The sequence below is a fragment of the Guillardia theta genome (genome assembly GCF_000315625.1).
Source record: "Guillardia theta CCMP2712 unplaced genomic scaffold GUITHscaffold_32, whole genome shotgun sequence".
Taxonomy (NCBI): domain Eukaryota; class Cryptophyceae; order Pyrenomonadales; family Geminigeraceae; genus Guillardia; species Guillardia theta.
Window position 1 is genome coordinate 662,687 of NW_005434642.1, and position 24,694 is coordinate 687,380.

Consider the following 24,694-nt stretch of genomic DNA (forward strand, 5'->3'; position numbering starts at 1 on the left):
CTCGGTTTCGAAGCTCATACGCCATTCTTGGTACCTTTCGTTCCTCCCCTCCCCTCCCCCTCCCCCTCTCCTTCCTCTTCTCTCCTCTCCCTCCCTCCCTCTTTCATCGTTTTTGGCATCACCACCACCTCTCTACGCATCATCACCACCACCACCACCACCACCACCTCCTCCTCCTCCTCCACCACCTCCACCTCCTCCTCCTCCTCCTCCACTGTTTCGTTTCTTCCTCCTCCTGACTCCCTCAGGCCGGCCTTGGCGATCTTCCTTCAAACTTCTTCGCAAGCATGGGAGCTGCCTCTGGTCATCATCCTCCCTTGAACCTTTCCAACCCTCCTGCTATCACCACTCCTCCTCCTCCTCCTCCTTCCTCTCCCTCCTCCTTCCTCCCCTCCATCCTCCTTCCTTCGTCGCTCTCGCTTTTCACCGCTCCTTCTCCCCTGCCTTCTCCTCCATGACCTCCTTAGTTCTCATCTCACCCTCACTGCTTCCTCTTATCGTGCCTCATGCTTCTCACTTGATCGGGTAGAGCCTGCAAATGCTCTTAGCATCCCAACTTGGGCGATTCACTTCTCTTCCGTCTTTGAGGTGCCTTCGCCTTCCCTTCCCTCCCTCCCTCCTCCCTCCTCCCTCCTCCCTCCTCCCTCCTCCCTCCTCCCTCCTCCCTCCTCCCGCCTTTTCTCACCTACTCTCTCAGTGGATCTTTGCGATGCGTCTCGTCTGGGACTATGCCGACGCTTCGAAGGTGAAAATCTCTTCCACCTGTCCATCCCCATCCTACCTTCTCATCCACCTCCCCACGCTTCGACTTCGCCTCTCCCCTAACATCTTCACCCCCTTCTCCCTCCTCCTTGTTTCCTTCTGTACCCCAACTCATCTGCTTTCTCTGCTTCGTCTCCCTTCCCTTTGAGTCCCTTGTACTTGAACTGCTTCCCCCCATCTTCTTCGCCTTCTTCCTCCTCCTTCCTCTCGCCTTCTTCCTCATCCTGCTTCTTGGCATCCAAACTCATCCTTCATGCAGGACCAGACGTGGAAGGGCCTTACATGGGGCATGCTTCCCTTGCATGCGAGGTATGGCGACACTTGAGCACTGACAACTTCTTTCCTCCTCCTCCTCCATTCCTCCTCTCCACTCCTTCTTTTCACTCGATTCCCGGCTCTCGTTGTCTACGCGCACTCATCGTTTCTTCCCTTTCAGCGGCGTTGCTGCCTGTACCTATCACTTCTTTTACAACAACCCTGGTATACCTTCCTCACAGTCCCCTCCTCTGCCCTATCCGATCTTCTCCTCCTCTTTACCTGCTCCTAACCTCGACATTTGCTTTGGTTCCTCCTATTCCATCTTCTCACTCCTTCCTCCCTTCTCTCTTGCTCTTTGCCCTCCTCCCTCCGTTTCATTTTCGTTCTCACAAGTGACGGAGCAGATCTTTCCTTTCTTGTTGCCTTGCAAGCTGGACTGACAGTGAGAAGATGCAGAATGTTTCACCTCTGACTGACTTTGCTCCTGCCTCCCCCCCCATCCCCCGTCCTCCTCCTCCTCCTCTCTCCTCCTCCTCCTCCTCTCTCCTCCTCCTCCTCCTCTCTCCTCCTCCGATTTCAGTGCCTTGGAAACTTTACTGTTGCCATTGCTGCAGCAAGAATCGCACTCGCCAACGGCTGGAAGGTATGGGCATGCGTGAACGAGGCGAGATTGAGGGGAGTGGGGAGGAGGAACAGGAGGATGGGGAGACGATGGAGTGGGTGGGGCTGACGGATGTCTCAGGTGCCTTTCTTCTCCTCCACAGGTTTTCTGCGATCTCTCCTCTCACCCTCTTCCCCTCCCCTATCCGCTCTCTTCCTCTCTTGACCTCGCTGCCCTCGGTTACCATACCCTACCCACCTCATCTTCTCTTCTCTCGTCTCACTCCAATCTTCCTCGCCTTCTCCGTTGACCCTCACAGTCTGAATCTTCTCTTACCTGCTCCTATCGATGACGATGTGGCAGAGGCTGCATCACAGCAAGGAGATGAGAAGAAGCAGTTTCTCGAAGTGAGCTTTCCTTCCCCTGCTCCAACCTGCTCTCTATCATCCTTCCCGTTCGCCTGTCCTCGCACCTCATCCTTCTTCTCTTCGCCTCTACACAACTTTCTCTTGTTCTCCTTGCTGACAGTCGTTCAGTCAAAGCCTCCCCAGGAGAGCGACACCATGCTCATCGCCAAGCTTGCCGGCTTGACTGTCACCTCTGCGTATCTGGTGATTGACCTGCTACCTCCTCGTGCGCTCCTGCTGTCTGTCCTCCCACTACTTGTCTCTATGCTCACATCTTACCATCTTCACGCAGGTCAAGTACGGCGAGCTTTTCCTCTCCCTTCCCTTCCAGGCCAACGCAGTCGCCGCCATCGCCATGGCAAGTTTCTTGCCCAAGGCGTGAGTGGCCTTACGATTCTCGCAGGTCGCTACTCCCCCGGCTCTTCTCGCCTCTTTCTACTTGCAGAAGGCGGCGGCAGCACAGGAAGCAGCGTAGAAGAGAAGAGCAGCAAGCAAATTGCAAGCTCCTAACACAAGGATAGGAAAGAGTCAGTAATTTACCCTTTTGTTTACTTCTCCCTGCCTACCAACACTCTTCAACATCACAACACCCCACGCTACACCGGTCAACTTGGATGGTCCAAGCACAATGCCATCACTGCTGCGAGCATGCTTTCTTCTTCTTGTCGCGCACGTCCTTGCTCTGCCACAGAACATCAGTCACGCATGACCAGCACAAGACATCCTTACATCCGAGGCATTGGTTGAAGCTCCCTTGCGCTCCGGTTGCGATGTGCGCGTCGGGGACGCGTGGCGGGTGCCTGAGCTGCTTGACGAGCTCTCCTTGCTCGGCGTGGGTGAGGAGCTTGCAGCAGTCGCTCCATCGGCCTCAAAAGGTGCTGCAGCGCGTCTTACTCGCGCCTGTGACACACGATCAGAATCTTGTTGTGCTGCAGAACCTTGTGCTCACCTGTCCAATCTGAGCTAGACGAGTTTTGAGGATAGGGAATCTCTCCATAACAGCTTCAAAGTCTGATCTCATCAGTCGGAACAACTCGACAGCCTCCACAGGCTTGTTTGTGTTCTTAGGTCCACTTCCTGCTCCCAACGATTTGACATCTGCTGTCCTCTGCTTCGACACGGTGAGAGCAACTTCACCGAAGAAGTCACCTGCACAAGAAGCGTCAGCACATATACTTGGGCATCCAAAGCCACAAATCACCTGTTGTAAGACGATCCACAGTGTTGCCGTTAACAAGAATTTCCACCGATCCAGAATTAATGAAGTACATGCAATCACCTACTTCACCCGCCTGAATAACAGGCTTTCCATACTCAATCTTAATCAGCTGCAATTTCTGCGTAACTTCCTGAAGACAAGCAGGATCGATGTTGTCGAAGATAGGCAACTTTCTGATAAGCAAGAATGCACGATGAGAGCTATGCAGCTTCTTGGCTGAGGCTTCACCAGCATTCTGGATCCACGGATGATCCAAGCACTGCTGTGCGGAGTACCTCTTGGCGGGATCAACAACCAACATCTTGGACACCAGATCTTTCGCTTCTTCTGAAACACCATCCCAATAAGGCGATGGAAATGTATACTCCCCCTTGCGAATTTGTTTAAATAATACTGCTGTAGAATCGTCGTAAAATGGAGGGAAACCGCAAAGCATGATGTAGAGAACCACTCCCAGAGACCAGAGATCAACCTCAGGGCCATAACCATTTGTGAAAGGAAGGTACGGATCCAAAACCTCAGGCGCTACATACCCTGGAGTTCCACAAGTGGTCTTCATCTGGGAATTCTCCGACACAAATTTCGATAGACCAAAATCTGCAACTTTGATCGTATTGTAATCAGGTGAGCTCGGATCATTGGAAGCATAAAGAAGGTTCTCAGGTTTCAAATCGCGGTGAGTGATTCCAATGCTGTGCAAATAATGTACTGCATTGAGAACGTCTGCGGTCACAGAAGCGGCATCCTTTTCAGAGAAATGATCAATAGCGATAATGCGGTCCATGACCGTTCCCCCTGTGATAAGATCCAGAATCAAATAAGTTTTGTTCGCTTCATCATAAACTTCGTGCAGCAGGACGCAGTTGGGGTGTGAAACCTTTTTCATCGTGGCTATTTCCTGCTCCAGTGATTCGGCATCAAAAACAGCATCCTTCTTATCAACGATCTTAATGGCAACCCGAGTTCGGCTAGCCTTGTGAATCCCTTCTTTAACAACCGCAAAGGATCCTTTTCCTATGGTTTTCCCGATTTCATAGGATTTGTGGACTCCTTTTGATAGGATACCCATCTTAGGCAACGGTGTTCAGATACTTGAGACACCTCAAACACCCGACGATGGTAATCCTCTCTGGAGCAAAGACAAACACGTTCCTAAGCCCAATCGACCTCTCCTGGCTTCAATGGGATACTTCCTGCTACGCCAGGCAAATACGTCAGTGAAGGCAAGAAAATTCATTTATCCACAATACTAGAATGAAGTGTCGAAAGGCAATCTAATCTCCCTTAAATCAAATCTCGCTTGAAATAGCACATCAAATCATTACTGCTGCTTAGCTGAAAAATATGCTTCGCATATCAGCAAGCTTGCAACCAAAAGAAACACAGAACACAAAGCAGGCCCAAAGATACAAAAACGTCATTGCCCGTCAAAGCATTTCAGCAAGTCACATGCGTGTTCGCTGAAATGATCAGATTCAAAAAGCAACCAATCGATGACTACTGTCCCATAGCAAGTAACCCCATCACATTGCATCACGTAAGCTACTTGCAATGCAGCTTCTGCGTGAGTTCCAAGATCAAATGAAGAACACGATAATGGAAAAAGATCTTTTCAATGAGAAGGTGCGTTGAAGCAGTCAAGCATTGAACGAGTTCATGACAAGTTGCGATGACAAGAAGGTACAGAGGACAAGCCGGCTTAAGTGTTGGAGCACAGATGTCATGAGGGAGAAGGCAAACAAACCAGGAAAGGAAGGGAGAGGAGAGCAAATGAGCGCTGAGAAACGAAATGAGAGTCAAAACACATCAAGCCAAACAAACGCGGATGAGGAACTGCATTGAGAGCATCCCTTCGCCACGCCATTGCCGCGACGCGGAAGGTTGGCGTGTGACTCGGCCAAGCACCAATGGAGCTTGATCGGTACGTGGGGTGGGTCCTTTTCAGGTATTTACCGGGGTAGAATTCGTAATTTTTGGTGATCAGGTTCTCTTGAGCAGGTGGGTACTGGGGATACACCGGTGTACATCTCCATTGGAGGGTCCTGCAAAGCAAAATACACCTAATGAGGTGGGGTACTGTTGCAGGGTGACTTCAACACCTCGATCAGATTGTATTGTTTTGAGGGGTAGGTTGTTGAGAATTCATAAGGTAGGGTACCTATCCCAAGGGACGTTGGCGTACAAAATCGCCATGGAGCGTGTCTAAACTTAGATGGCTGAAGCACACGAATATCTGAGTAACTGAGTCTAAATGTGGTTTACATATTTCAAATATAAAGAAAACATTTGAGTATTTGATGGTATATTGGGAGTAATATCCAAATGAATACGCCAAATCTTGAATCGATGTAGAATGGGTGCGACTTCAGATCAGATTTGTGGGTGGGTGGTTTCATATCTTGGGGTGGGTGTTTTGAACGCCGACATGGGGTGGTCATACCCGATCGCCCCACCCCACAGGCAGACCGGGGAGTTCAAGATCTTTGTGGGGGTGAGTGATACTTTACAAACCCTGTGGATAGGGTATTTTGCTTTGAGGGTACTTAACCCTAGGGGTAGGGCTCCTTCTTGTCTCGAACACGTGGGGTCCTTAAGCCCCATAGGGGTCAAAGAGACCGTAGCGGATGTAGCGAGCAAGGGGTACCAAAAGGTAAAGTAATGTGATGCGCAGGGTAAAGTAGGGTAGGGTAGGGTGATGGAGGGTGGGGTAGGGTAGGGTAAGATATTTCACCAGCAAGATGATTGTGAGAAGATAAACGGGGTTGATTTGGGGGTGGTGAGGTAAGGGGGTAGGGTATTAATCGTCTTCCAATTAAAGAAAAGATGGGTAAAGGGAGGGTAGCCAAGCCTGTCCAGGGGTTTTAATTACAGTGATACCCTTATGGATAAAATTGGGGTAGGGTACTGGAGGGTTTTGGGGGGAGCAGGTGGGTGAGATGTGAAAGGGGGGGTCATCGGCGAGAGATGGTGGGGGTTGTCCCATTCATGCAATTAATAATAAGACGGATTATAAATCTACAATCATATTGTAAATGTATTAGCCATACCTCATTTCTATTCGTTGTAAATTGGTTTAACTGCTGGCCGCGCTGTGCGTACTGCGGTGATCTGAGGCGGGTCTATCGTAATGTAGTCGTCGATGAGTAATAATTTTGGCCATGAGTGTGTTTCGAGAGGAGCAGGGGCAGGAGCAGGAGCAGGTGAAGCAAGACCAGGATCAGGAGCAGGAGGAGCAGCAGGAGCAGCAGGAGCAGCAGGAGCAGCAGGAGAAAATCATGTGCAAAAGGGGGATGGTGATGTGACATGGAAGTCGACCGTCCTTGCTCTTCTTGACGAATGACGTAAGGTTTTGACATTTAGAAGTTAAGGGATACAGACGTTAAGAAGGACCAGGCTGCGTGTAAGCTTCCTTGGTGTAGACGGCGGAGGAAGGGGAGGAAGTTGAAGAGCCTTGGAAAGAGAGGGTCGGTATGTGGAGGACCCTTCAACCAGATCTCGTGCTCGCGTTCACGATGGGGCTACACGAGCGCCTTGGTGAGGGCTCGCCTGTACAGATCCTGACAGCAGACATCATTGAGCGCGAGATCGCCCGTGTCCTGCTGTGGTCTTGTGGCCAAATCGCAAATCTTCATGGTGAGGTGGTAGAGTTGAAAGGACATTTTCGGCTTCCCCATTTCCTTACCATCGATGAAGAGGGGAACATTTTTGTTTTGGACGAAGAGTTGGAATCCATCCTGACCTTCAGCCCTCATGGCGCGCTGGTGCAGAAGGTCAAGTATGATACCAAGGTACTGCAGGTCCCTCGAGGGCTGGTGGGTGACCGAGGCCAGCTCTTCACGTGCGACTGGGGCATGCACTATGTGGTCAAGCTTGCAGCATGGTGGCCAACTGGAAAGCTGGACAGCGTCGAGATCGATCGATCGGGCAAGTTGTGCTATCCCTACGGGGTCGCGATGACGAGCGAGCGGGATTTGGTGGTGACCGACTCCGGGAGGTCACGGGTTGTTGTCATGAAGCGAGGAGGTGGCGAGATCAGCATCGAGAGCGAGGCCTTTGTAGAGCCCATGTCAGTAGTTGTTGACAAGGAAGACAACATCTACGTGACTGGTGAGAGAGGAGGAGGAGGAGGACGAGGAGGATGACGTCGGACGCCGCAGATAGGGAGGAGAACTTGTCGCAGGGGCCGGTAGGGAAGGTGATACTAATGACGCTGAGTGGAGAGCTGGTCCGGAGCTTCACTTCATGGTTCGACTGTGAGAGGAAGACGCTGGTTCCTCTCGGTGAGGAGCTAGCGATCGCTCTAGATCCCTGGGGATACATCTTCATCTCCGACTATCTCAACGGAACAGTCATGTGTCTCAACTCCGACTTTGAGGGGCAAGGGTGAATACTGTGTTGCTTGCTTCCCTTCCTTCCCTCCTCATTCTTCTTGTCTGCAGATACTCAGAGTTCGATGGCTCTGAACTGAAGCCCTTTGGACTTGTGTGCGACGCTGGGGGCAACTTGTTGCTTACTGACGAGAGGCAAGCACGGGTGCTAATGATACCTCACTCCTTCTTCCGGCAATCTACGACTTGACTTGTACATATCCATACAAACAAACAAACCCTCTTGCTACGATGCAATTTCACGCATGTAACATCTTCGCTTTCATCTTCCATGTCTCAGTAAAACAGGTCGATGTTATCCTCCACGGTAGAAGTGCTCTCTCCCATCTCCTCCCCTTGCGCCAGCCGCTCTTCCACACACCCCCTTGGCTTTCTCAGTACACATTCCACTCACTTCTGCCTGTACATAGCCAACGCCTTCTCCAGCTCAGCTCGCTTCTGCTTGTCCGACTTGATCCTCTCCATGTACTGGTCGAGCTGTTTCTGCATGCCCATCTGCAGCACCTGAAGCCGCCCAGCAAGTCAGACAGGCAGAGAGGAGGAGGAGGAGGAGGGTAAGCATGCTGGTGATGGTAGAGACCTGTAGCTTTGCCACAGCGGCAGCTTCCTCATGGATCATCTCCTCTACAAACTCTGCGAGTTGCAACTTGAATCAGACTGCAGTCGCACATGCATCCTCGTTCCTCCTCCAGTCTTACTCCTTTGCTGCGCCCCTCTTCGTCCTCAACCTTTCTACTCCCCTCTTCCTCCCTCACCAGGGTCTCTGCTCTGAATCGCCATGATCTTGCCAGTGACGACAGGGCAGGTGGGAGATCGCACGTTGTGCTCGTAGGCAGGATCATCCTTAGGGCCCCACTCGGCGAGCTCGAGGTTGCAGAAGGCGCAGAGCACGCGGTCCTTGTACTGGTCGTTGGGGGAGAAGTAGAAGCCTTGCGACGCGAGCGCTGCTGGGGTGGCGAGGGGGCGCATGGCGGCAGCGTGCGGCCACTGTCTGAAGGTCTTGAGGCGAGAGTCGTAGGTGGACATGGCATAGTTTTGGATGGAGGCGAAGAGCGAGTCGTTCTTGCAGGTATGCCGCATAGTCTCCTGCATGCTGAACCCCGCCTGAGCTAGCGACGCTGTAAGCTCCCGCTCTTCTCGCTCCAACCTGACAAACCAGCGCTGTCATGTTCTCCCTCCTTGCAACCTCAGCCTACCGGTCAATCTCGTCGCGAAGCAGCATGCTCTCTTTCTTGTATGCCGCCAACTCTGCTGACAGACGGTCTGACTCCTCATTGGCCAGCAAGAACTGCTTGGAGGCTTCTTGTAGTTCAAGTCCCGCCATCTGCCCAGACAGACGGTCAGGTACGCCCAATGCGATGACGTGCGTTGAATCCTCTGCATCATTTTACACAACCAGGGCAATGGCTACCTTCTTGGCATTCTTGCTTACTGCTCTCCTGCTACAAGATGGCATCCAACATGATACCAACGTATCCTACATGACACAAACAGTGTGTCTGAACGTATCCGACATGACACAAACAGTGTGTCTGAACGTATCCTACATGACACAAACAGTGTGTCTGGCACTAACTCTATCTCTACATGTCCTCTCGTTAAGCGTCCTATGCCTCTTCCCCTCCTCCACCCTTCTCAACCCTTCGCTGCATGTCCATCTGAGAGCTATTTTATCCGAGTGCACTGGCATGCCCACAGTGCGGCCGGGCCCGGCGCTCGCCGCCGCCGGGCCGGCCGGCCGCCGGAGGCTCCCCGGCGGCATGAGATCCGATGATCGGGTGGCGGGGGCCCTCGGTGTACTTGCTGTGCACCCTTGTACTCGACTTAAAGGAGACGGCCGCATTCAGTATCCGCTGCCTTGAAGGCCTCCTCTTCATCAGTTCAACGGTTCAGTGTTTCTGTCACCGGGTACCGTGACGGTGCTCACTGAGCTCAGCCTCGGATCCGGGTCAATCAGAGGGGTTGCAAGGAGCTTTTGTACCATATATAAATCCTAAAATCTCTCAAAAACAACTTTCATGTAATTACTCAAAAATCATTTCTGGCGTACAGGCTAGCACCCGGTGACCGTGTGATTGAATCATTTGCGGTGTCACGGGGCCACAACTTGACGATTCGCAGCTGCCGCACGGCCGCCGCAGGCTCTCCGAGAGCCTCACTGACACGGCACTGTATCAGGCTCAGGGGCTTGTTGATCACTCCTATGGGTGCTTATGACCGTCACAGCGGTGGCGGCCGCAGTCAGCTTGCCAGGTTCGCCAAGACCGCCATGTTCAATGACTGTCTGTCGGACATGCTTGTTCCTGGGTAGCTTTGCTTGCTTGTGCCTGGTTAGCTTTGCTTGCTTTGCGAGTCCGAGCTGGTGTCTGAGTGAGGCAAGGGAGGGTCGACAGTGAGCAGCTGAGAGAGGCTCGAGCTTTGAGGCCCCCGTATCCCCTGCCTGCCGCTCCTGCTGTAGTCGAAGTGAGTCTTGGGGGGCACGAAGACAAGGTCGTCGATCAGAGCTGGGTCCTGCACGCGAGGATCATTACAGGACAGCGACATGCTTCTGTGCCGCAGCATCGCGGAAGAGTCTCTGCTCCTGCTGCTCGTCTTGACAGGTGCAGACGTCGGTTTCGAGGCTGACTCAGGCGTCTTGCTCTCAGCAAAGGATTTCGATCGACTGCGATGGACGAACGTGCTGGAAGGCACTCGATTGATCACTTGCTGTTGCGCTCTTGAGTCGACGAGTCTCGAAGAGTCCTCAAAAGTTCCGCTCGCCTTGTCCTGGTCTTGTTCTGCCGGTGGCTCCAAGACTGCTGCATGCAGAAGCTTGGCCGCTGGGATCGGGCCGAGAGAGGGCGGGAGAGGCTCCGGAGCAGACGGCACTTGGGGGTTGTGGGAGAGGCTGCGAGTCACCTTGACGTCTTTGGTTGCCTGTTGGCTGTTGAGGAGAATTTTCCTGCCGATTGCTGCATCAGCTTGCGATGGGGCTGGTTGACTGGAAACTCCTAGTTGAGTGCCTGGGGGAGGGTCAAAGGGGAGCACATGGTCTGGTTTGAGACTGACTCACCTAGGACCTTCTCAAGGGACTGAGTGAAGGACTTGAAATCTTGTCTCAGCGCCTTCACGTCAGCTTCGATCGATCTCAGGCGAAAGTCGTTCTCGTCCTCAACTATCTGACTGACGTGAATGAACTCTTCCTTGCTGATTTGATGATCCTTGTCAGAGTCCAGCCGCGCAATCACGAGTGGATGGAGAGAAGGAGGAATGCCCAGCAGCTCCAGAGCTTCCTTGGCTTCATTCAGGTCCAACACGCCATTCTCGTCCTGGTCGACCTGATGAAAGATATCGAGGACTCTGCCCGTGCCTCTGTTTGAGTAGCCCCACGAGTTGATTATATCTGACTGCTGTGCCGCCTGCATCGCAAGCAACTTCATCATCAGAAACAGCGCAGAGAACTCCTTGCTCGACGTCTCTGCCATCGCATTCGACATCTTCCTCAAAGCGTATCGACGAAGCTCTTCTTTCATGATCTCTTGGAACTGATCACGGCTGAACTCGCCGTTGCTGTTGCAATGCCTTCCTCCTTCTGTCAGAAACTCGAAGTCGTCCTGCAGGATGTGGATCGGCGAAGAGGTCGGAAGCTGCTTGAGGCCTCGCTGGAACTCCTCGAAGTTGAGGCCACCAGACCCGTCCTTGTCCAACCGCTCGTAGGTCTCCGAGATGCGCTGCGTTAGATCCCTTTCGTTGACGAACAAGGCAAGATGAGCTGAGAGAGGATCGAGCACGCTCTTGGAGCGACGTAGCTCCTTCTCCTTCTCCTCTTGCTCTCGCTTCTCAGTCTCTATCTGAAGCTTCTCGGCTTGAATCGAGGTGATGAATTCATCCAGCAGCACCGCCACAACCACGTTGATGAGGAAAACTCCAGCGATGAGCACGTAGCTCACGAAGAAGAAAGAGGTCCAGTAGTCGAATTGAGTCTTCATCTCCGGTCCGTCGAAGATCGACCGTGTTACTGCAGAGGCCCAGCTGCATGATCATCGTCAGTGCTGAAAGGCGCGGTCTCAGTCAAAGTTGATCGTTACCTGTCTCCTGTGACAACTTGAAACATCTGCGATACCCCAGCAAGGTCAGAACCGATTAGGATAAGTGATTGTGTCACCGTGAAGAGCGATCTCGAGAAGGTTCCGAAGAAAGCTTCACTTCTTGCGGAGAAGAAGTGAGTTCCGAGAGCGGCCCAAATACAAGTAACAAGAGCGAGGATGATGAAGCTGTTGGCAACAGGAATGACGGCAGAGGCCAGGGCTGTGATGATTCTGTTGAGAGATTTCAACTTGCGGAAGACTCGAGCGACTCGGAAGACTCGGATAAGTCGAAACACTTTGAGCGAGGGAATCCCCGACGCAAGAACCGTCAGCAGCGACAAGCTGACAATGATTACATCCAGGAGATTCCATCCATCAGATAAAAACTCCTTGCACCAGTTCTTGGACTTAGCAAACAAGTTGACAGCGAGTTCGAAGCAGAAAACAGAGGCAAAGAAGATGTCCATCTGATCAAAGAGGTTTTGAGTTGGACTGCCATCTTCTGGCAGAATCTCTGCTTGCACAAGATCCATAGCAAAGCTCGCCATGATGAGGCTTGCAATTACAGTCTGAGTTATTGAATTCTCATAAGCGCGCTTAACACGCAGTCTCCACAGTGCCAACGGTCCTTTTTCAGTTCTGTTCGCCTCTTCTTGCACCCAACGTGCATGTTTCGATTCCCTTTCAATGGCTTCCGACCATTTGCCAGCATCTGTACGGAGTGCTCTATGAATATAGGCTCTGCCGCTATTGAATCCGTCAGGAATAGTCTCAATGATGATTTCCTGGTAGTCATCGTTGCTTTCGTCTTCATCCTCTTGCAGAAAGACCTTGTTGATCTCGTGCAAGGGGATGTGATCGATGATCAAGTCTGTCGAAGGGTTCGCGAAGTACAAGCACTCCTGCGTCAAGACGGCCAGTCGCGGCATCCATGTGATGGTGGAGCCGACGCGTTTCTTATCGATGAGTCCTTCTCTGATCCGCGAGGACTCAGGTGGCAGCGTGAAACTTTTTGCCATGTCTTCGGGCACTACATTCTCGTGAACGATGTGCCCTGCATTTCGTATCGCGGAGATGGCTGCTGCCATGATGAGGGATCTGAGAGGAGGATATGTTAGTTTCAGCCATTTCATGCCATTGAAACAAACTAGTTGCCATGCGACTGAAGCACAAGCATCTGACATGCACATACAACAACTATGCTTATTCAAGCTTTACGCAAGCATGTAAATAATCTGATTCGAACCTGTATGGTGGCCGATGTTAACAAGAGAACGGATGATGATCAGAGACAATGCATCACAGCAACAGCGCCTTTACGATCACCGTGAACAATCGTACTGTTCTCTTCCTAAACTACGCATGCCGCCGCGCTCTGGTCAATTGCTGAGAGCCACCCCCCATCTTTTTGACTTGTGAACCCCCTATTCCCCTGACTACCCCCTCGTTCCCCACAGAGTACCTCTGCGAAGCGTAACTTTCAGCCTTCCACCCACCCACCCGGTGACCCACCTACGACGCAAGCTGCAAGGAGCTGACCACCCCTGCAAGACTCCAATAACCCACCGGTCATGCTAGAACCTTTTCGCACCCCATGATCCATTTGTTAACTTTCGCAAAGGGCCCGGGGGTATTCTAGACTACCTTGTTGTCCCGGGGTCGGTACCCTACAGGCTGTTGGATCACGGTAGCTCGGATACAGAGGGGTGTAAAGTGGGGGGTCACCGATCTACAACCCCACCCCCCACCCCCCCTATGCTTTACACGTTAAATTTTTCTTCGGATTGCTTTACTTTTGCCCAGTTTTTGTACCAACAACCGGACCACCCCCTCGCTTCCCCGATAAATCACCCCTCTCCTCATGCCTATCAACCACCCCCTTTCGTCCATGTGACGATTGCACACTACCAACCGTCATGGACCCGGCCGTACCCGCCTGCTGCGGGCCCGGGCCGCGGGGCCCCGGCGGCCGGGCGGGTCGGCCGTCACAAGTTGAATGCTAATCGGACTGACTCCCTCAGTGAGCAACTTGAAGCAAATCGGCAAGTTACGTGACTCACTGGCGACAGCTAAAAGTAGGCTCCTGCAAACTTTCCGACGCCAGTTGACCCGGGCCCCATGAAGTGAGGAGTCGGCATGTCGTCTCTCGGCCCGTCTGCCATGCTGGCGACCTACAAATGGAGCATCAAACGTGTCCGGGGCGACACATATCCGATAGAATCGCAAGCTTACAAGCTCGGTCATGGTAGAACGCTCGTCAGAGGACACAAGTTCGTCGCCGATGCCTGGCAAGTTATCCACGGGGAGGTTTTCGTTGGCCTGCGCAGCAATCAGTTGTAAAGAGGACCGACAAGGGCTCACTTCGATATGATCTGCGTTCTCATCATCTGACAGCTCTGGGGCGATTGTGTGCTTTGTAACATGACCACCTGTCTCTACCACCATCCCGGCAACTGAGAAAGGATTGTGCAAAGTGTGGAGCTTCCCAACAGCTTCCTTGTACTTGAGCTCGAGGTCTTGTATACGGTTCTCGAGCCCGCTCAATCGACCTCGTGCTGACTTGTACCGAGTTTTGAACTCCATATTTCTTCGCAGCAACATGTCTCTCTCTGTCTCCAGTCGAATTCTCTCCTCGTGTTCCCATGCATATCGCCTCATCGCTCGTTCATGATACAATTTCAAGTCCTCCTGCAGAAGCCGCTCGCGGAAAAGAATGTCATCGATCCTAGAGATGTTATCGGCGGTGTTTGAGCAAGCCTGCCATGTCTGAACCATCGCATGGGAGGCGAAGCTGTGCGATTGAGAGGCCTCGGAGAGTTTGCTGTCAGAGGTGTGGCCCATGATGCGAGACTCGATCAGCTGCAGGTCGTTGTGCTTGGGGCCAAAGTCGAAGTCGACGTGCTTCACGTGGATATCAGGATGAGATTTCTCGCAGGTGGAGGTGTAACGACTGCCGTGACTATCCTCTAAGGTCAAGCTGACACTCTTGACGTTCTTGTGCCGGTCAAAGTGAGCGTCGAGATCTTGCAACGTGTTTGCATAGCACGGTTCATCTTGTATCATGAGGAGGGCGTCTCCTACCTCAGGCACTCTTGATGCCCTAGACGCACCTCCGTTCTTTAGGATGCCATGAACCAATATCTTGCTGCTTGTTAGCGAGAAGATGATGCCAACTCCAGCACGGGCAAGCACACTTGTCAGCTGAACTTTACATTCGCCCTCGTTCGACGACGTTGACTCAGACAGACTTGTTTCGTGATAGTGAAGTTCGCATGCCGAGTTAGAATCCTGGTTCTCCTGCCCGTAACTTGCCAGTTCTTTCCTCAAATACTCTTGTCCTGCTGGAATAGCGATCTGTGAGCCAGCCATCTCTGTTTGAGGCACCGCAGTACAAGCTGCTGCATCAGCATCACCCACAACTCGACTGAATATTCATTATCAGTGATCAAGAACAGCACAAGTCAATCTGATTGTTACCTGTCGTTCTCATTTGCTCCTTGTTTGCTCTGATGTGATAAATTCAGGATTAGCGCGAACAGCTTGCAAGAGCAAGATGAAACAAGTCACATTGATGTCTGCGTTGGATTGAGTTGACGGTGAGCGGGAAATCCTGCATCTCTTATGAGAACATCCTAACACCAACTAGCCCGCGTACCGGGCAGCTGCGAGAACTGCAGCAGCAAGGTGATCTGTTCTCTTCTTCCAATCATCTAGACCTCGTCTACTGGACTCCTCCTGCCATTCAGCTTTCAGGAGGGCAGCAACTTAAAGCCTTCCCTCACCTCTGCACTCGAAGAGATGTTGGTGGGGAACTGCAAAGCCTGAGGGGAAGGAGAGGATTGTCGGGTGATGGGAGGGACAGCATCTAATCGTCAGGTCAGAGGAGACGGCCACATCCCGCACGGCGTTTCTTGCAGCAACCTGCCGACATTCGAGGTCGCAGAGGAGGGGAACCGGAGAATCCTCGCCTTGGACGAGATCCTGACAAGCTTGTTACATCATGCCGCCGCACTTGGCGGCAAGGTTGTACCTGTGTTGATTATCATCCCGCGATCAGCCTGGGGAGAGGGATGGTCTGCGTTCACCGCCGAAACATTAGACTCAGCTAAGGCCTGTGAGGTTCTGAATCACCTGTGGAATCGCTACGATGAGTTTGCTGAGCTCCTGGCCCTTCCGGCAAAGATTGATTCGTTGCTGAAGGAGAACTTGAAGGAGACGTCGTGACCCTACGACTCTGCAACAATCAGACTCAGTGTCTGATATCTTGACGATCTTGAAGCATACAAGTCGAGGAAGAGGAGGTTTGGGTGAAAGTCGGTTGCTACTCATTGGCGGACACGGCTGTCAATCTACAGGCATCCTGCCCATTATAACGATCAGACCTTCAGCAATGCAAGCTTTCAAACTGTGAGCAAGATTCAGGCTCATTCGAGATGAAAAGTACAAGAACACAGCGAAATGCTATAATTCAGTGTCACACCTAGTTTAGGTAAGTTACATCACTCCTAGTTTAGGTAAGTTACATGGGATCAAGATTTTAGCAGAACAGATAAGGACAAAAAGAAGCGTCACAGGAGAATGCAAAAGATACAAATATACGTGAATCAGATCCTGGAATCACTATTGAAAATTAATGGAAACGAATAGTTACAATGGGAACATGTTGCAACACTTTTCACGTTAACGTTATCCTTGTCACGCCATCGAGAGTAGAAGCAAAGCTGCAGCAACACAAAGCAACACAATCTACTAGGCTACAGCAATGCAAGGCTCGGTCAGACAGATAGTCTAACTGAACATGAAGAATTGAAAGGGCAGGAGGGGGCGGTGGGAGGGGGCGGGAGACTCGGGAGGAAGGGGAAGGGACCCGAGAGGGGGGAGACAAGAAAGTAGTGGGGCTGAGAGGAGTTTGAAGGAAGACGGGAAAGCGTGTCCGGGGAGGAACTGCTAGAGTCGCGAGTAAGAGGAGACTGAAACTTAGAGCTGGAAGGCTGCCGAGAGGGAGGAGGGGAGGGGAGGAGAGGAAGGACATAGCCCTGCATGGAGCTGCGCCCACAAGCCTAGCTGCCGCCATTGTGGCGCTCAGCGGCTCTGATGAGAAACGGCTGGTAGCATCCAGAAAGAAGAGCCGTCTAGAGGAATGGTAGAACCTGAACTAGGACCTCGGTACCTAGCTCACGGTACGACCTCCTGCCGCAGCCGGGCCGGGCCCCGGTGGGGAGCCTCGGAGTTTGTTCTCAGAGAGATCGGACCCGGCGGCCCGCCGGGCCGGCCCGGCGCGGCTCGTTGAACCGGGCCTCAAGCGCCTCCCGACGCCGGGGCAGGGCAGCCCGGGGATCGGACGGGTCGGAGCGGCGGCGACTATGCGGCCTACACACATTCTCCACACTGACAATCCAGGTTGATTGTTCCGATGATAGCCTCCACTTACATGTGACCGTCGCTGAGACGCCGAGATCCGATCGGATTCAAGTTGAAGTTATTCTTTTTTCTAATTTATTCATTGCCACCGTTGGCAGGGCTAGTGTGACACAGGCTTTGACTGACTCGTACACTGTCATGATACGCCCGGTAGTGATCGGCGAGTCGCCGGAAGCCTTGAGAGGAATCTCGGAGCTGCAAAACACGCAAATGTGTATGGATGCACAGAGTTCACAGTGGCATCAAAACCCTGTAGCGAACGTGAGTTGCTCCAACAACATCATAACAAGATCTAGACCTCTTAGCTTGTCGAGCGTATCGAACTGATCTTGCAAGACTGCGTCAAAAGTAGTCGCATCATAATCCATCTCCTGCAAAACTCACAAGCTTCAGCGTGTTTGGTCTCAATCTCTCTCGGCTACCAATAGTCGAGCTAAATGCATGGAAGTTGAGCTGACTGGTGCCCATGGCTCGATTTGATGGCTCGAGTTTAGTAGGATCGTACTCTCAGTTCTTGTTGTGCTCCGAAGTCTGTGCAGCAAAATCTTAAGCATTCTCACAGCGAAACGACAAACGTGTCACATTGTGCGGAACTTGAGCACGGCACCTCGCAGCTCATGCTCGTTCATTTCACTGACATTTTTTTTCATCAGGAGATCCATCTCCTCGTCGTTCAATCCATCCAGAAGACAGGCCTGCCTGCCATGCTTCCTTGTACTGCTCTGAGTCCGGAGGTTCACCTTGAGAAACGATCATCCACGCAGACGGCAAGAATGGACAACGTGCGACTCATTCTTGTGCTGCATACAGAACTTAATCTGTCCACCTGACTGCTACACCATCAGCTGAAGCACTTGCTGTTGACTCCTACCTCGCCATAGCTGGCTTGCTTCGTGCAGTTTTCCATGCGGCACTTCCTACTTGCGACATTCTGCATATCCTTAGTCCTTGCAGAGCAATCAGGCATAAAAGCGCAAAAATTTGAGGAGGTCCTAGATACCTGTGCAAATTGCAGTAAACAGGAGGAGAGCCAACCAGCCCGAAACATGGCTGCTTCGAACAGCCTTCCTCTCTTCGGCGCAAGGCGATCACGAGAGCACTTGATTGATGACAGCAGTTACCTGCACTTCTTGTGGAGCCATTGTCTCGGAGTGCTGCCCCTTCTGTCGCTTCTTTGCTTGAGGTAAACTTGTCACGCTGCTGTGCAACCAAGAAAGAGGGGAGCTCACGGGAAACGAGGACCGGATTCTTCTGTGCCTGCTATGCTGTACACCAGAAGAAAACGGCAGGTCTGCGTTGAAGGGCATTGAGGTGGGAGGAGTCAGCAAGAGCAGCTCACACCATGGATCACTCGGTGCAAGGCCTGCTTATGCTCTTGACAGTAGAGCTTGATGCTCGTCCCTGGATGTCCGTGCATCGCCTGGTGCTTTCGTGAACTCAAATACCACAAGGTCAGCAGTACTTGGTTGGAGCAGCTTCCTTGCAGGCAGACGTCAACATGCTCTAGCTGAGGAGGGGCTGGAGGGGCCGGGTTCAAGGGAGACAACGCGGAGAGGAGCGCGTTGTTGTTCTCATGCAGCTCTTGAGCGACCTGCCTCCATTGAAGGTCGTGCTGTGGAACATGTCCCAAGGACGAGGCGAACAGCAAGAGTGAGAGAACAAGTATGCTCATATCAAGCAGCCTCTGCCTCGAGCCCGGGCACCATGGTAGCCCGGGCACCATCCCAATTCCTCTACCCGGAGGCGGGCAGAGCATGAAGCCACAAGTCAATCATCCTGCTGCTGCTCTTACTCCTGCTCCTGCTCTTACCCCTGCTCCTGCTCCTCTCATCGAACAGTCCCGAGCCAGGGTCTCTGTCACAGCATGTAACTCCTGCACGACATCGGCATGGGCACCCACATGGGGATGGCAGCTGGTACGGCACCGGAAGGGATAGTATCTTGCATTGGTCAACCATCATCCCGGAAACAACTTCCAGTTTTTTGTTGAGCTCCGAACCTCGGAGATTTCTCCATGCTGAGGGAGTAGCGAGATTCATAGATGCAATGCTCGCGCTGCCTGGCGGCTTTTCTGCTGGTGATGCATGCAGTGGGAGGAGAAGAGAAGAGAGATCTCGGCGTTCTGCGTCAGTTAGGACACCATGAAGACTCCTGGTCCTTTCCTGCTATCGTGACCTCAACTTGTCTCCCTCCTGCTGTCTCGCCTGGTTTCTTGTCTGGCCGCATCTATCACAGCTTCCTTGGCCCGCGGTTCGATCTGTGTCCGCGGGAGTTTGCGGTTCCATTCCACCATGACACCGTCGTCATGCGTTCTTACTTGTTGGTTCGACCAGTGGACCAGGAGAACTGCCGCAGCATCGTCGCACTCGTGGCTGAACGATTAGCGAGACACCCCAGCCATAAACGATACGCGAAGATGAGAAGCTGCGTCAGGTCTGTAGCAAAGAGAATGCTCGAAGACTGGGAGTATGAGATTGCGGTCAACATGTTCGCCTCTGAGCTATCTCTCAGAAGCAGAGTGAATACAGCTTTGCTCTGTGATGCGTTGCAGCAACAGATTACCCTGTTCGATGCGTGGACAGAGGATCGCCTGCAAGAGGTTGAAACGCGTGAAATTGACCTGCCTGACTTGACAAGTGCGATTCGATTGGCAACGACGCAATGCAACATCACCTTATGGTGGCTGTGCAACGATACAAGGCCCGAGAGTGAAGCCTTGGAGTTGTTGACACGATGGAATTCGTTGCAGTTGTTGGCCTCCAAGACTGTTGATCAAGCTCTTCGTATTCTTGTCCATGTCTGCAACAAGCTAGTGGATGATGCATACATGCGATGGTTGGGAAGGCCAGCAGATACAGCAGGGTTGAAGGCATACTCGAGTCTGATCCTCAATGAGGGGAAGACTGCTCAGCACATGAGAGCAATCCTGCAAGAAAGTGACGAATACAAGGGGAGGTGCAAGAGATTCGATTGCACGTCAGCAGGAACGATGGTAGAAAAGGCCTTCTTGGACGAGCTGCTCCGAGAGCCCGAGCAGCAGGCGGTGGAATCCTACTCAAACCTCCTCATCAGCACTGGAAACCTCTCCCTTGTCGTTGAGATTCTCAGAAACTCTTCTGAATATGCGGAACTTCACCGCATTAAGGGACGGGCAGAGCAGGTCGGTCGGTACGTGCGCATGCTTGACGACAGTGACGAGGAGTGGCAGACACTCAAGGAGGTAGAGGCGGTGTTTGCTGAGGTGTTGGGAAGGAAGCCGGACAGGAGAGGAGCCTCTTCCTACACGCGTGAGATTCTGTTGGGACATCTGACGCCGCAGGAGCTTAGAAATGCCTTGCAAGAGAGCGACGAGTTCAACAACATCGCCTCCTTCCTCTCTCGCTCCTTGACACTCACTGAGGCTGTCAAATGGTCCCTCCCAACCTGTCTCAGTGACCTGCCGCTCGCATCCCTCCTAAGCAAAGAGCCTCAGATTGAAGTTTACACCTGTACGTGCTGCCTTCGCTCTGTCGTTTTGCTCCTTCGTGGCTTCTATGTCCTCCTCTACTTCTCTTCCTTGCCTGATCAATGTTCATACAGACTCCTTGTCTTTTCTCCGATCACGGCGAGATTACGGAGCAGGCAGGTGGTGTAGGAGACAAGATTGCAACAGTCCTCATACGAAGGTGCTACCTGTGCTCGTACACCAACTGTTGCTCTTACTCTAAATGTTGGCAGAGCTGTGGGCACTGGCCGGTGGAGCTTTACAACATCATAGAATTGGTTGGGCAAGAGAAAGCTTGTAGCCAGTACAATGAAATCTCCCTCTCAGATGGTTTTGGGCGACGATGAAGATGAACAGCTCAAGTCATTCAGGTCGTCGGCGCTTGCGGGGCAAGAGAGAGAGCACGAAGAGCGCTGGCCAACCTTGGCTTTCGAAGATCGTCTTCGAGATCGGAGAAGCATCGTAATCGATATTTGCTATCTCATCTCGTGACCTCTATCCAACATCTCCTCTCGCGCTGCTCCCCTCAGTGCTCTTACAGAATGTCCGAGCTTGTACTGACTGCTTCGTTATGACCTCAGGCTTCGATGTATAGCGAATTGTATGGTCGTTTTCCTCTGCCGCGTGAATTATCTGCAGCAATCTCTGCAATCTCGCAGAACGGGTGATAGACAATTGAAGTTGTTCCTTCCTGTGACTGACATGTGACAGTTCGAGTCTCGATGTGTTGGAGAAGAAGATGAGGAATGAATCTAATCATGTGCTAGATTCCTCGATGTTGATAAATTTTGGTGTGAATTTCTGTGTTGGAAGATGAAGGCATTGCAAAACACAACCGACACGTACACCAAGTGGTTGGACGCGGTTCAAACGATGGTTTGACAATAATGCGTGAGGTTTTAAGGCTGACATGTTACCTGCCAGGTCTCTCTCTTCGACCTCTTCGACTTGTCTCTGCCTGAGGAGATTCATTCCTGCTTTCGCAAGGTCGACATGATGCCATCAAGCCTCATCTTACTTGAGGCAGGGGATGGTTTACAGCTCAGCTCAGAGCAAGCTCGGGTCCGGTGACGTCATTCGAGTCTGAGCGCGATAACTTGGAGTAGGTTCGCCTGTTTGGCCTCTGAGTCCATCGAGAAAACCCTTGAGCAGGCGAGTCGCTCATGTCTCAGGGCTTGAAGTTTGACGTCTCGTGACAGGGAGCGGCCGAATCGTCTCCTCCATGTCTATGCAGATCGATGAGCGAGAGAGTTTGTCAGAGAGGAATGCTTTTATGCAGGTTGATGCTCCCTTGATCTTTCACGGCATAATCTCTCCTCTCCTCTCTGCTCCTGTGCTGTCCTGTTCGTGTCGTGTCGTGTCGTGTCGTGTCGTGTCATGTGTTGTCTTGTCCTCTAATATGAATCAGATGGGTTCATGACGATGATTGCAGACCGTTGGAGTCCATGGTAATTCCCAGCGAACTACATCACTGCAATCAAGACACACACTTGTCATATCTTACGTGTATTTCATCGAGATGCATCAATATGGATGAGCTGAGTTGTGAAGCAGACGGTAACGTTTTCTGGCCAAGATCTTCCAACGATCTCTTTCACGAGGTAGACGACTGGTTCAAATAGCATGCTTGCTCATGACACGCTGTCTAGTTTGAATGCCACAACACCGGCAAGCTCCTTGCGCAGCTGCAGAACCGTTGGAACTCTCATTCTCCTCTCTTCCACAACGCGACCTGCATGTAAGTTCACAACTATGACGAACTCTGTGATGATTGATGCTCCAATATCAGATCTCCGCGAGGCTCTTGGCAGCAACACGATGGTGAAACCACGTTTCCTCTGGCTATGTACGTCAACGACCGCCCTCTCTACTTTGCAGAGGTGACAGTACGATTCTCTTTCATACCGGCGCTCCTCTTAAAGTGCTTCTCCTCCCCTGTCCTTCCTTCTTATGTCAGCGTTGTCTGACTGCTACAGCAGGTCATCCGCAGCCTTCAGGCCGCCAGAAGCGTCTCAACCATCAAGCTGCTCGTCGTCTCTCTTGACTCAGTTCGCCAGGACATGATCGAGCTAGTTCTCAACATGTTGGCATACCACCTTTGCTCTTTCTGCTCTTACTTATTCATAGAGATTTCCTTACTGTTCGTCTCCTCTTCCATCCAGTCCGCGAAGATCTGCTCAGCATGAGCCCGGTGACTCTGAGTTCTCAAATGCAGCTAGGCACTACGTTTCCTGTCTACTTCTCTTTTCTTTCTCTATGTTCCATTGGCTCATTGCATGCAAGCTTTCTTTGCGTTTGCTCCTTCTCTTTCTGTGCTGTGAGAATCTTCCAGGTTCTGGCGATTAAGAGTCACTGGTGGTGGCTGCAGCACATGATATGGAATGAAGTAGAGGAGCTGAGGTGATGGCAGAGGGGACGAGGATCGGCAGAGGGGCGAGGAGGAGGCGATGAGAACAAGTGATGACGCAGGTCGTATGATGGGAACATTGCTTTGCTCGAGGAGGATCATGTTGTGACCCCGGACTACGTTGAGCTCATGCGTATGCCATGTTGCCTAATGCTCTGCTCACTCGCGGCGTGTAGGTCTTCTCATCGCAATGCAGCAGAACGCTTGCCCGCAGTGCTGGGGGGTCTGCGTACGGCATGGGTGTGCGAGCGAGAGGGAGAGAGACTTGTACAAGATCTGCCGGTCAGGATGCTTGCTGCTACGATATGCTTGACTGGTAAAGCAGCACCCGAGCCGTTATCAACACGGGAATTTCTTTCAATCGATCCATCTACAACCTCATAACACAGTCAGTCTGTTACTAAGACTCGTCGGCCTCTTTGCCTCACCTTGCTCTTTATTGCAGAAGTGACTTTCTACACTTCTTGGACGGATGGGACTGGTCCATATTTCATCTCGCTCAGGTCGCTTTGAATTCCTTTCTTCCTCCTCCTCCCTCTCTTTCAATACACATTGAGACGCTCGCAGACGGGTCAAATACCCGACATGATGTTAGCACCAGCTATCTCGCGGGTTCGCAACATAGGGAGGAAGGGCTCGACAGTGAACGATATTGTCCACGAGGATCTGCTGAGACAGGAAGAGACGCACCTCCTCTCCTCCTGCCGTTCTCACATTCTATGCAGCTGAACTACACAGACGTCGGCTCCAAAGCAGACTTCCACGAGTCCTCGTTCCGGATCGACGACGCAGGTCACTGTCGCCTTCTTGACGTCTGCCTGAGACCTGCTCGCCTCTCAGCTCCTCTCCCTCACACTCCGCCAGCGTGGGAGCCGCTTTATATCGGGGGGATCGGATTTGTGTCAAGATAGCGCGGCTCTCCCCTTCCCCTCCCTCGTCCCTCCCCTTCTTTCTCCCCCCTCTCGCTCTTCCCTGGGGTCTGTAAAAGAGAAAAAACTTCACTCATCAGGCCTCAGTCGGGGCCAAGAAAGCCTGAGGGGGGGGTGGGGGCGAGAGCAGGGATACGAGGAAGGGAGGACGACGAGACGACGAGATGATGGTAGGAGGAGAAGGGAGACAAGGCAAGAAGAGACAAGAAGACAAGGCATAGGACTCACTCGGTTGACTCCGAGCCCAAGGACCAACCCGACATGAGAGCACATTGAGCGAGCAGCCAATGAGCATGAGGCAGTCGACCTCAAGCCTGTTGCTCTTCCGAGGGGGCGTCTCGAGGGCATGCCGTCGTCCCTGTGGCATGGCAATGCTTCTCCTCCTCGCCTTCGCCCTCCCCCGCTGCGAGCTCACCCATTCTTTGACATCACCGGCCAATAGCGACGAGACGTGCGCCCATGGCTCCGCCGCTTGCGGGCCAGACGGCAAGTGCGTTTGCATCCCTGCGGCTCGAGCGAAGACAGGAAAGGACCTAGAACCCCAAGGTGAGGAGGAGAGAGTGTAGTTGGGGGCCGAGGAGCGGAGGAGCGGAGGAGAGGAGGAGCAGGCGAGCATTTACTAGGTTGCGTAGGATGGATCTCAGCAGCAAAGAACAAGCTGGTGGGATACGCCGTACATCAGGGCCGGCGGGTGACACAGGAGGACTATGTGAGCGTTCACAGGCTCAGCACTTGTAGGGAAGGAACAAGG

General features: G+C 52.4%; 9 protein-coding genes across 9 annotated transcripts; 3 read left to right on the forward strand and 6 right to left on the reverse strand.

Annotated features, from left to right (window-relative positions):
* Nucleotides 1–537: 537 nt before the first annotated feature.
* On the forward strand, nt 538–1,492 carry GUITHDRAFT_70958 (hypothetical protein; the record flags this gene model as incomplete). Its single annotated transcript, XM_005833073.1, has 5 exons — nt 538–588; nt 698–745; nt 1,022–1,071; nt 1,199–1,242; nt 1,425–1,492. Coding segments are annotated over 5 exons (261 nt in total), but the record flags the coding sequence as incomplete, so codon positions are not given.
* Nucleotides 1,493–1,665: 173 nt separating this feature from the next.
* Nucleotides 1,666–2,410, forward strand: GUITHDRAFT_108184 (hypothetical protein; the record flags this gene model as incomplete). The annotated part of the gene is made up of 4 exons (XM_005833074.1): nt 1,666–1,762; nt 1,985–2,028; nt 2,158–2,232; nt 2,321–2,410. 4 exons carry the CDS (start codon nt 1,666–1,668, stop codon nt 2,408–2,410), a joined length of 306 nt encoding a protein of 101 aa, XP_005833131.1.
* A 151-nt stretch (nt 2,411–2,561) lies between these two features.
* GUITHDRAFT_159653 (hypothetical protein) lies at nt 2,562–3,377 on the reverse strand. Its single transcript, XM_005833075.1, has 4 exons — nt 3,230–3,377; nt 2,978–3,177; nt 2,758–2,928; nt 2,562–2,710 (listed from the first exon to the last, which is right to left on the reverse strand). The coding sequence occupies exons 1-4, from the start codon at nt 3,297–3,299 to the stop codon at nt 2,663–2,665; spliced, it is 489 nt and encodes a 162-aa protein (XP_005833132.1). The 5' UTR covers nt 3,300–3,377; the 3' UTR covers nt 2,562–2,662.
* On the reverse strand, nt 3,349–7,901 carry GUITHDRAFT_157803 (hypothetical protein; the record flags this gene model as incomplete). The annotated part of the gene is made up of 4 exons (XM_005833076.1): nt 3,349–3,377; nt 3,476–4,316; nt 7,827–7,857; nt 7,879–7,901. 4 exons carry the CDS (start codon nt 7,899–7,901, stop codon nt 3,349–3,351), a joined length of 924 nt encoding a protein of 307 aa, XP_005833133.1.
* A 71-nt stretch (nt 7,902–7,972) lies between these two features.
* Nucleotides 7,973–8,961, reverse strand: GUITHDRAFT_152546 (hypothetical protein; the record flags this gene model as incomplete). Its single annotated transcript, XM_005833077.1, has 4 exons — nt 7,973–8,139; nt 8,216–8,268; nt 8,391–8,782; nt 8,832–8,961. Coding segments are annotated over 4 exons (689 nt in total), but the record flags the coding sequence as incomplete, so codon positions are not given.
* A 1,005-nt stretch (nt 8,962–9,966) lies between these two features.
* On the reverse strand, nt 9,967–12,892 carry GUITHDRAFT_108188 (hypothetical protein; the record flags this gene model as incomplete). The annotated part of the gene is made up of 4 exons (XM_005833078.1): nt 9,967–10,637; nt 10,688–11,646; nt 11,703–11,728; nt 11,780–12,892. The coding sequence occupies 4 exons, from the start codon at nt 12,890–12,892 to the stop codon at nt 9,967–9,969; spliced, it is 2,769 nt and encodes a 922-aa protein (XP_005833135.1).
* Nucleotides 12,893–13,482: 590 nt separating this feature from the next.
* GUITHDRAFT_163123 (hypothetical protein) lies at nt 13,483–16,063 on the reverse strand. Its single transcript, XM_005833079.1, has 11 exons — nt 15,987–16,063; nt 15,834–15,936; nt 15,733–15,777; nt 15,624–15,683; nt 15,485–15,567; nt 15,358–15,437; nt 15,270–15,312; nt 15,180–15,208; nt 14,064–15,126; nt 13,935–14,021; nt 13,483–13,873 (listed from the first exon to the last, which is right to left on the reverse strand). Exons 1-11 carry the CDS (start codon nt 16,029–16,031, stop codon nt 13,772–13,774), a joined length of 1,740 nt encoding a protein of 579 aa, XP_005833136.1. The 5' UTR covers nt 16,032–16,063; the 3' UTR covers nt 13,483–13,771.
* Nucleotides 16,064–17,193: 1,130 nt separating this feature from the next.
* Nucleotides 17,194–19,068, reverse strand: GUITHDRAFT_152547 (hypothetical protein). The gene is made up of 12 exons (XM_005833080.1): nt 19,024–19,068; nt 18,586–18,977; nt 18,465–18,543; nt 18,353–18,414; nt 18,245–18,300; nt 18,124–18,195; nt 17,995–18,070; nt 17,906–17,953; nt 17,706–17,863; nt 17,546–17,654; nt 17,422–17,494; nt 17,194–17,373 (listed from the first exon to the last, which is right to left on the reverse strand). Exons 2-12 carry the CDS (start codon nt 18,877–18,879, stop codon nt 17,366–17,368), a joined length of 1,035 nt encoding a protein of 344 aa, XP_005833137.1. The 5' UTR covers nt 18,880–18,977; nt 19,024–19,068; the 3' UTR covers nt 17,194–17,365.
* Nucleotides 19,069–19,164: 96 nt separating this feature from the next.
* GUITHDRAFT_138613 (hypothetical protein) lies at nt 19,165–23,418 on the forward strand (the record flags this gene model as incomplete). The annotated part of the gene is made up of 17 exons (XM_005833081.1): nt 19,165–20,611; nt 20,703–20,748; nt 21,319–21,367; nt 21,421–21,483; nt 21,532–21,594; nt 21,635–21,674; nt 21,807–21,886; nt 22,040–22,055; nt 22,162–22,208; nt 22,257–22,345; nt 22,397–22,487; nt 22,587–22,690; nt 22,735–22,798; nt 22,940–23,007; nt 23,077–23,147; nt 23,191–23,296; nt 23,340–23,418. The coding sequence occupies 17 exons, from the start codon at nt 19,165–19,167 to the stop codon at nt 23,416–23,418; spliced, it is 2,523 nt and encodes an 840-aa protein (XP_005833138.1).
* Between the last annotated feature and the right edge of the window lie 1,276 nt (nt 23,419–24,694).

Bases quoted from the DNA above. Each gene is read 5' to 3' on its own strand.
- GUITHDRAFT_159653 (XM_005833075.1), bottom strand. From the start codon at position 3,299: ATGTACTTCATTAATTCTGGATCGGTGGAAATTCTTGTTAACGGCAAC. The intron at 3,178-3,229 runs GTGATTTGTGGC...CTTCTTGTGCAG, and splicing joins TGTGGATCGTCTTACAACAG to GTGACTTCTTCGGTGAAGTT. The intron at 2,929-2,977 runs GTGAGCACAAGG...CGTGTGTCACAG, and splicing joins GTCTAGCTCAGATTGGACAG to GCGCGAGTAAGACGCGCTGC.
- GUITHDRAFT_163123 (XM_005833079.1), bottom strand. From the start codon at position 16,031: ATGAGTAGCAACCGACTTTCACCCAAACCTCCTCTTCCTCGACTT. The intron at 15,568-15,623 runs GTTGCTGCAAGA...CCTGACGATTAG, and splicing joins GCGACCTCGAATGTCGGCAG to ATGCTGTCCCTCCCATCACC. The intron at 15,127-15,179 runs GTAACAATCAGA...ATGAATATTCAG, and splicing joins GGAGCAAATGAGAACGACAG to TCGAGTTGTGGGTGATGCTG.
- GUITHDRAFT_152547 (XM_005833080.1), bottom strand. From the start codon at position 18,879: ATGCTCTGCCCGCCTCCGGGTAGAGGAATTGGGATGGTGCCCGGGCTA. The intron at 18,415-18,464 runs GTGTGAGCTGCT...CCTTCAACGCAG, and splicing joins CTTGCACCGAGTGATCCATG to ACCTGCCGTTTTCTTCTGGT. The intron at 17,495-17,545 runs GTAGCCGAGAGA...TGAGTTTTGCAG, and splicing joins TGCATTTAGCTCGACTATTG to GAGATGGATTATGATGCGAC.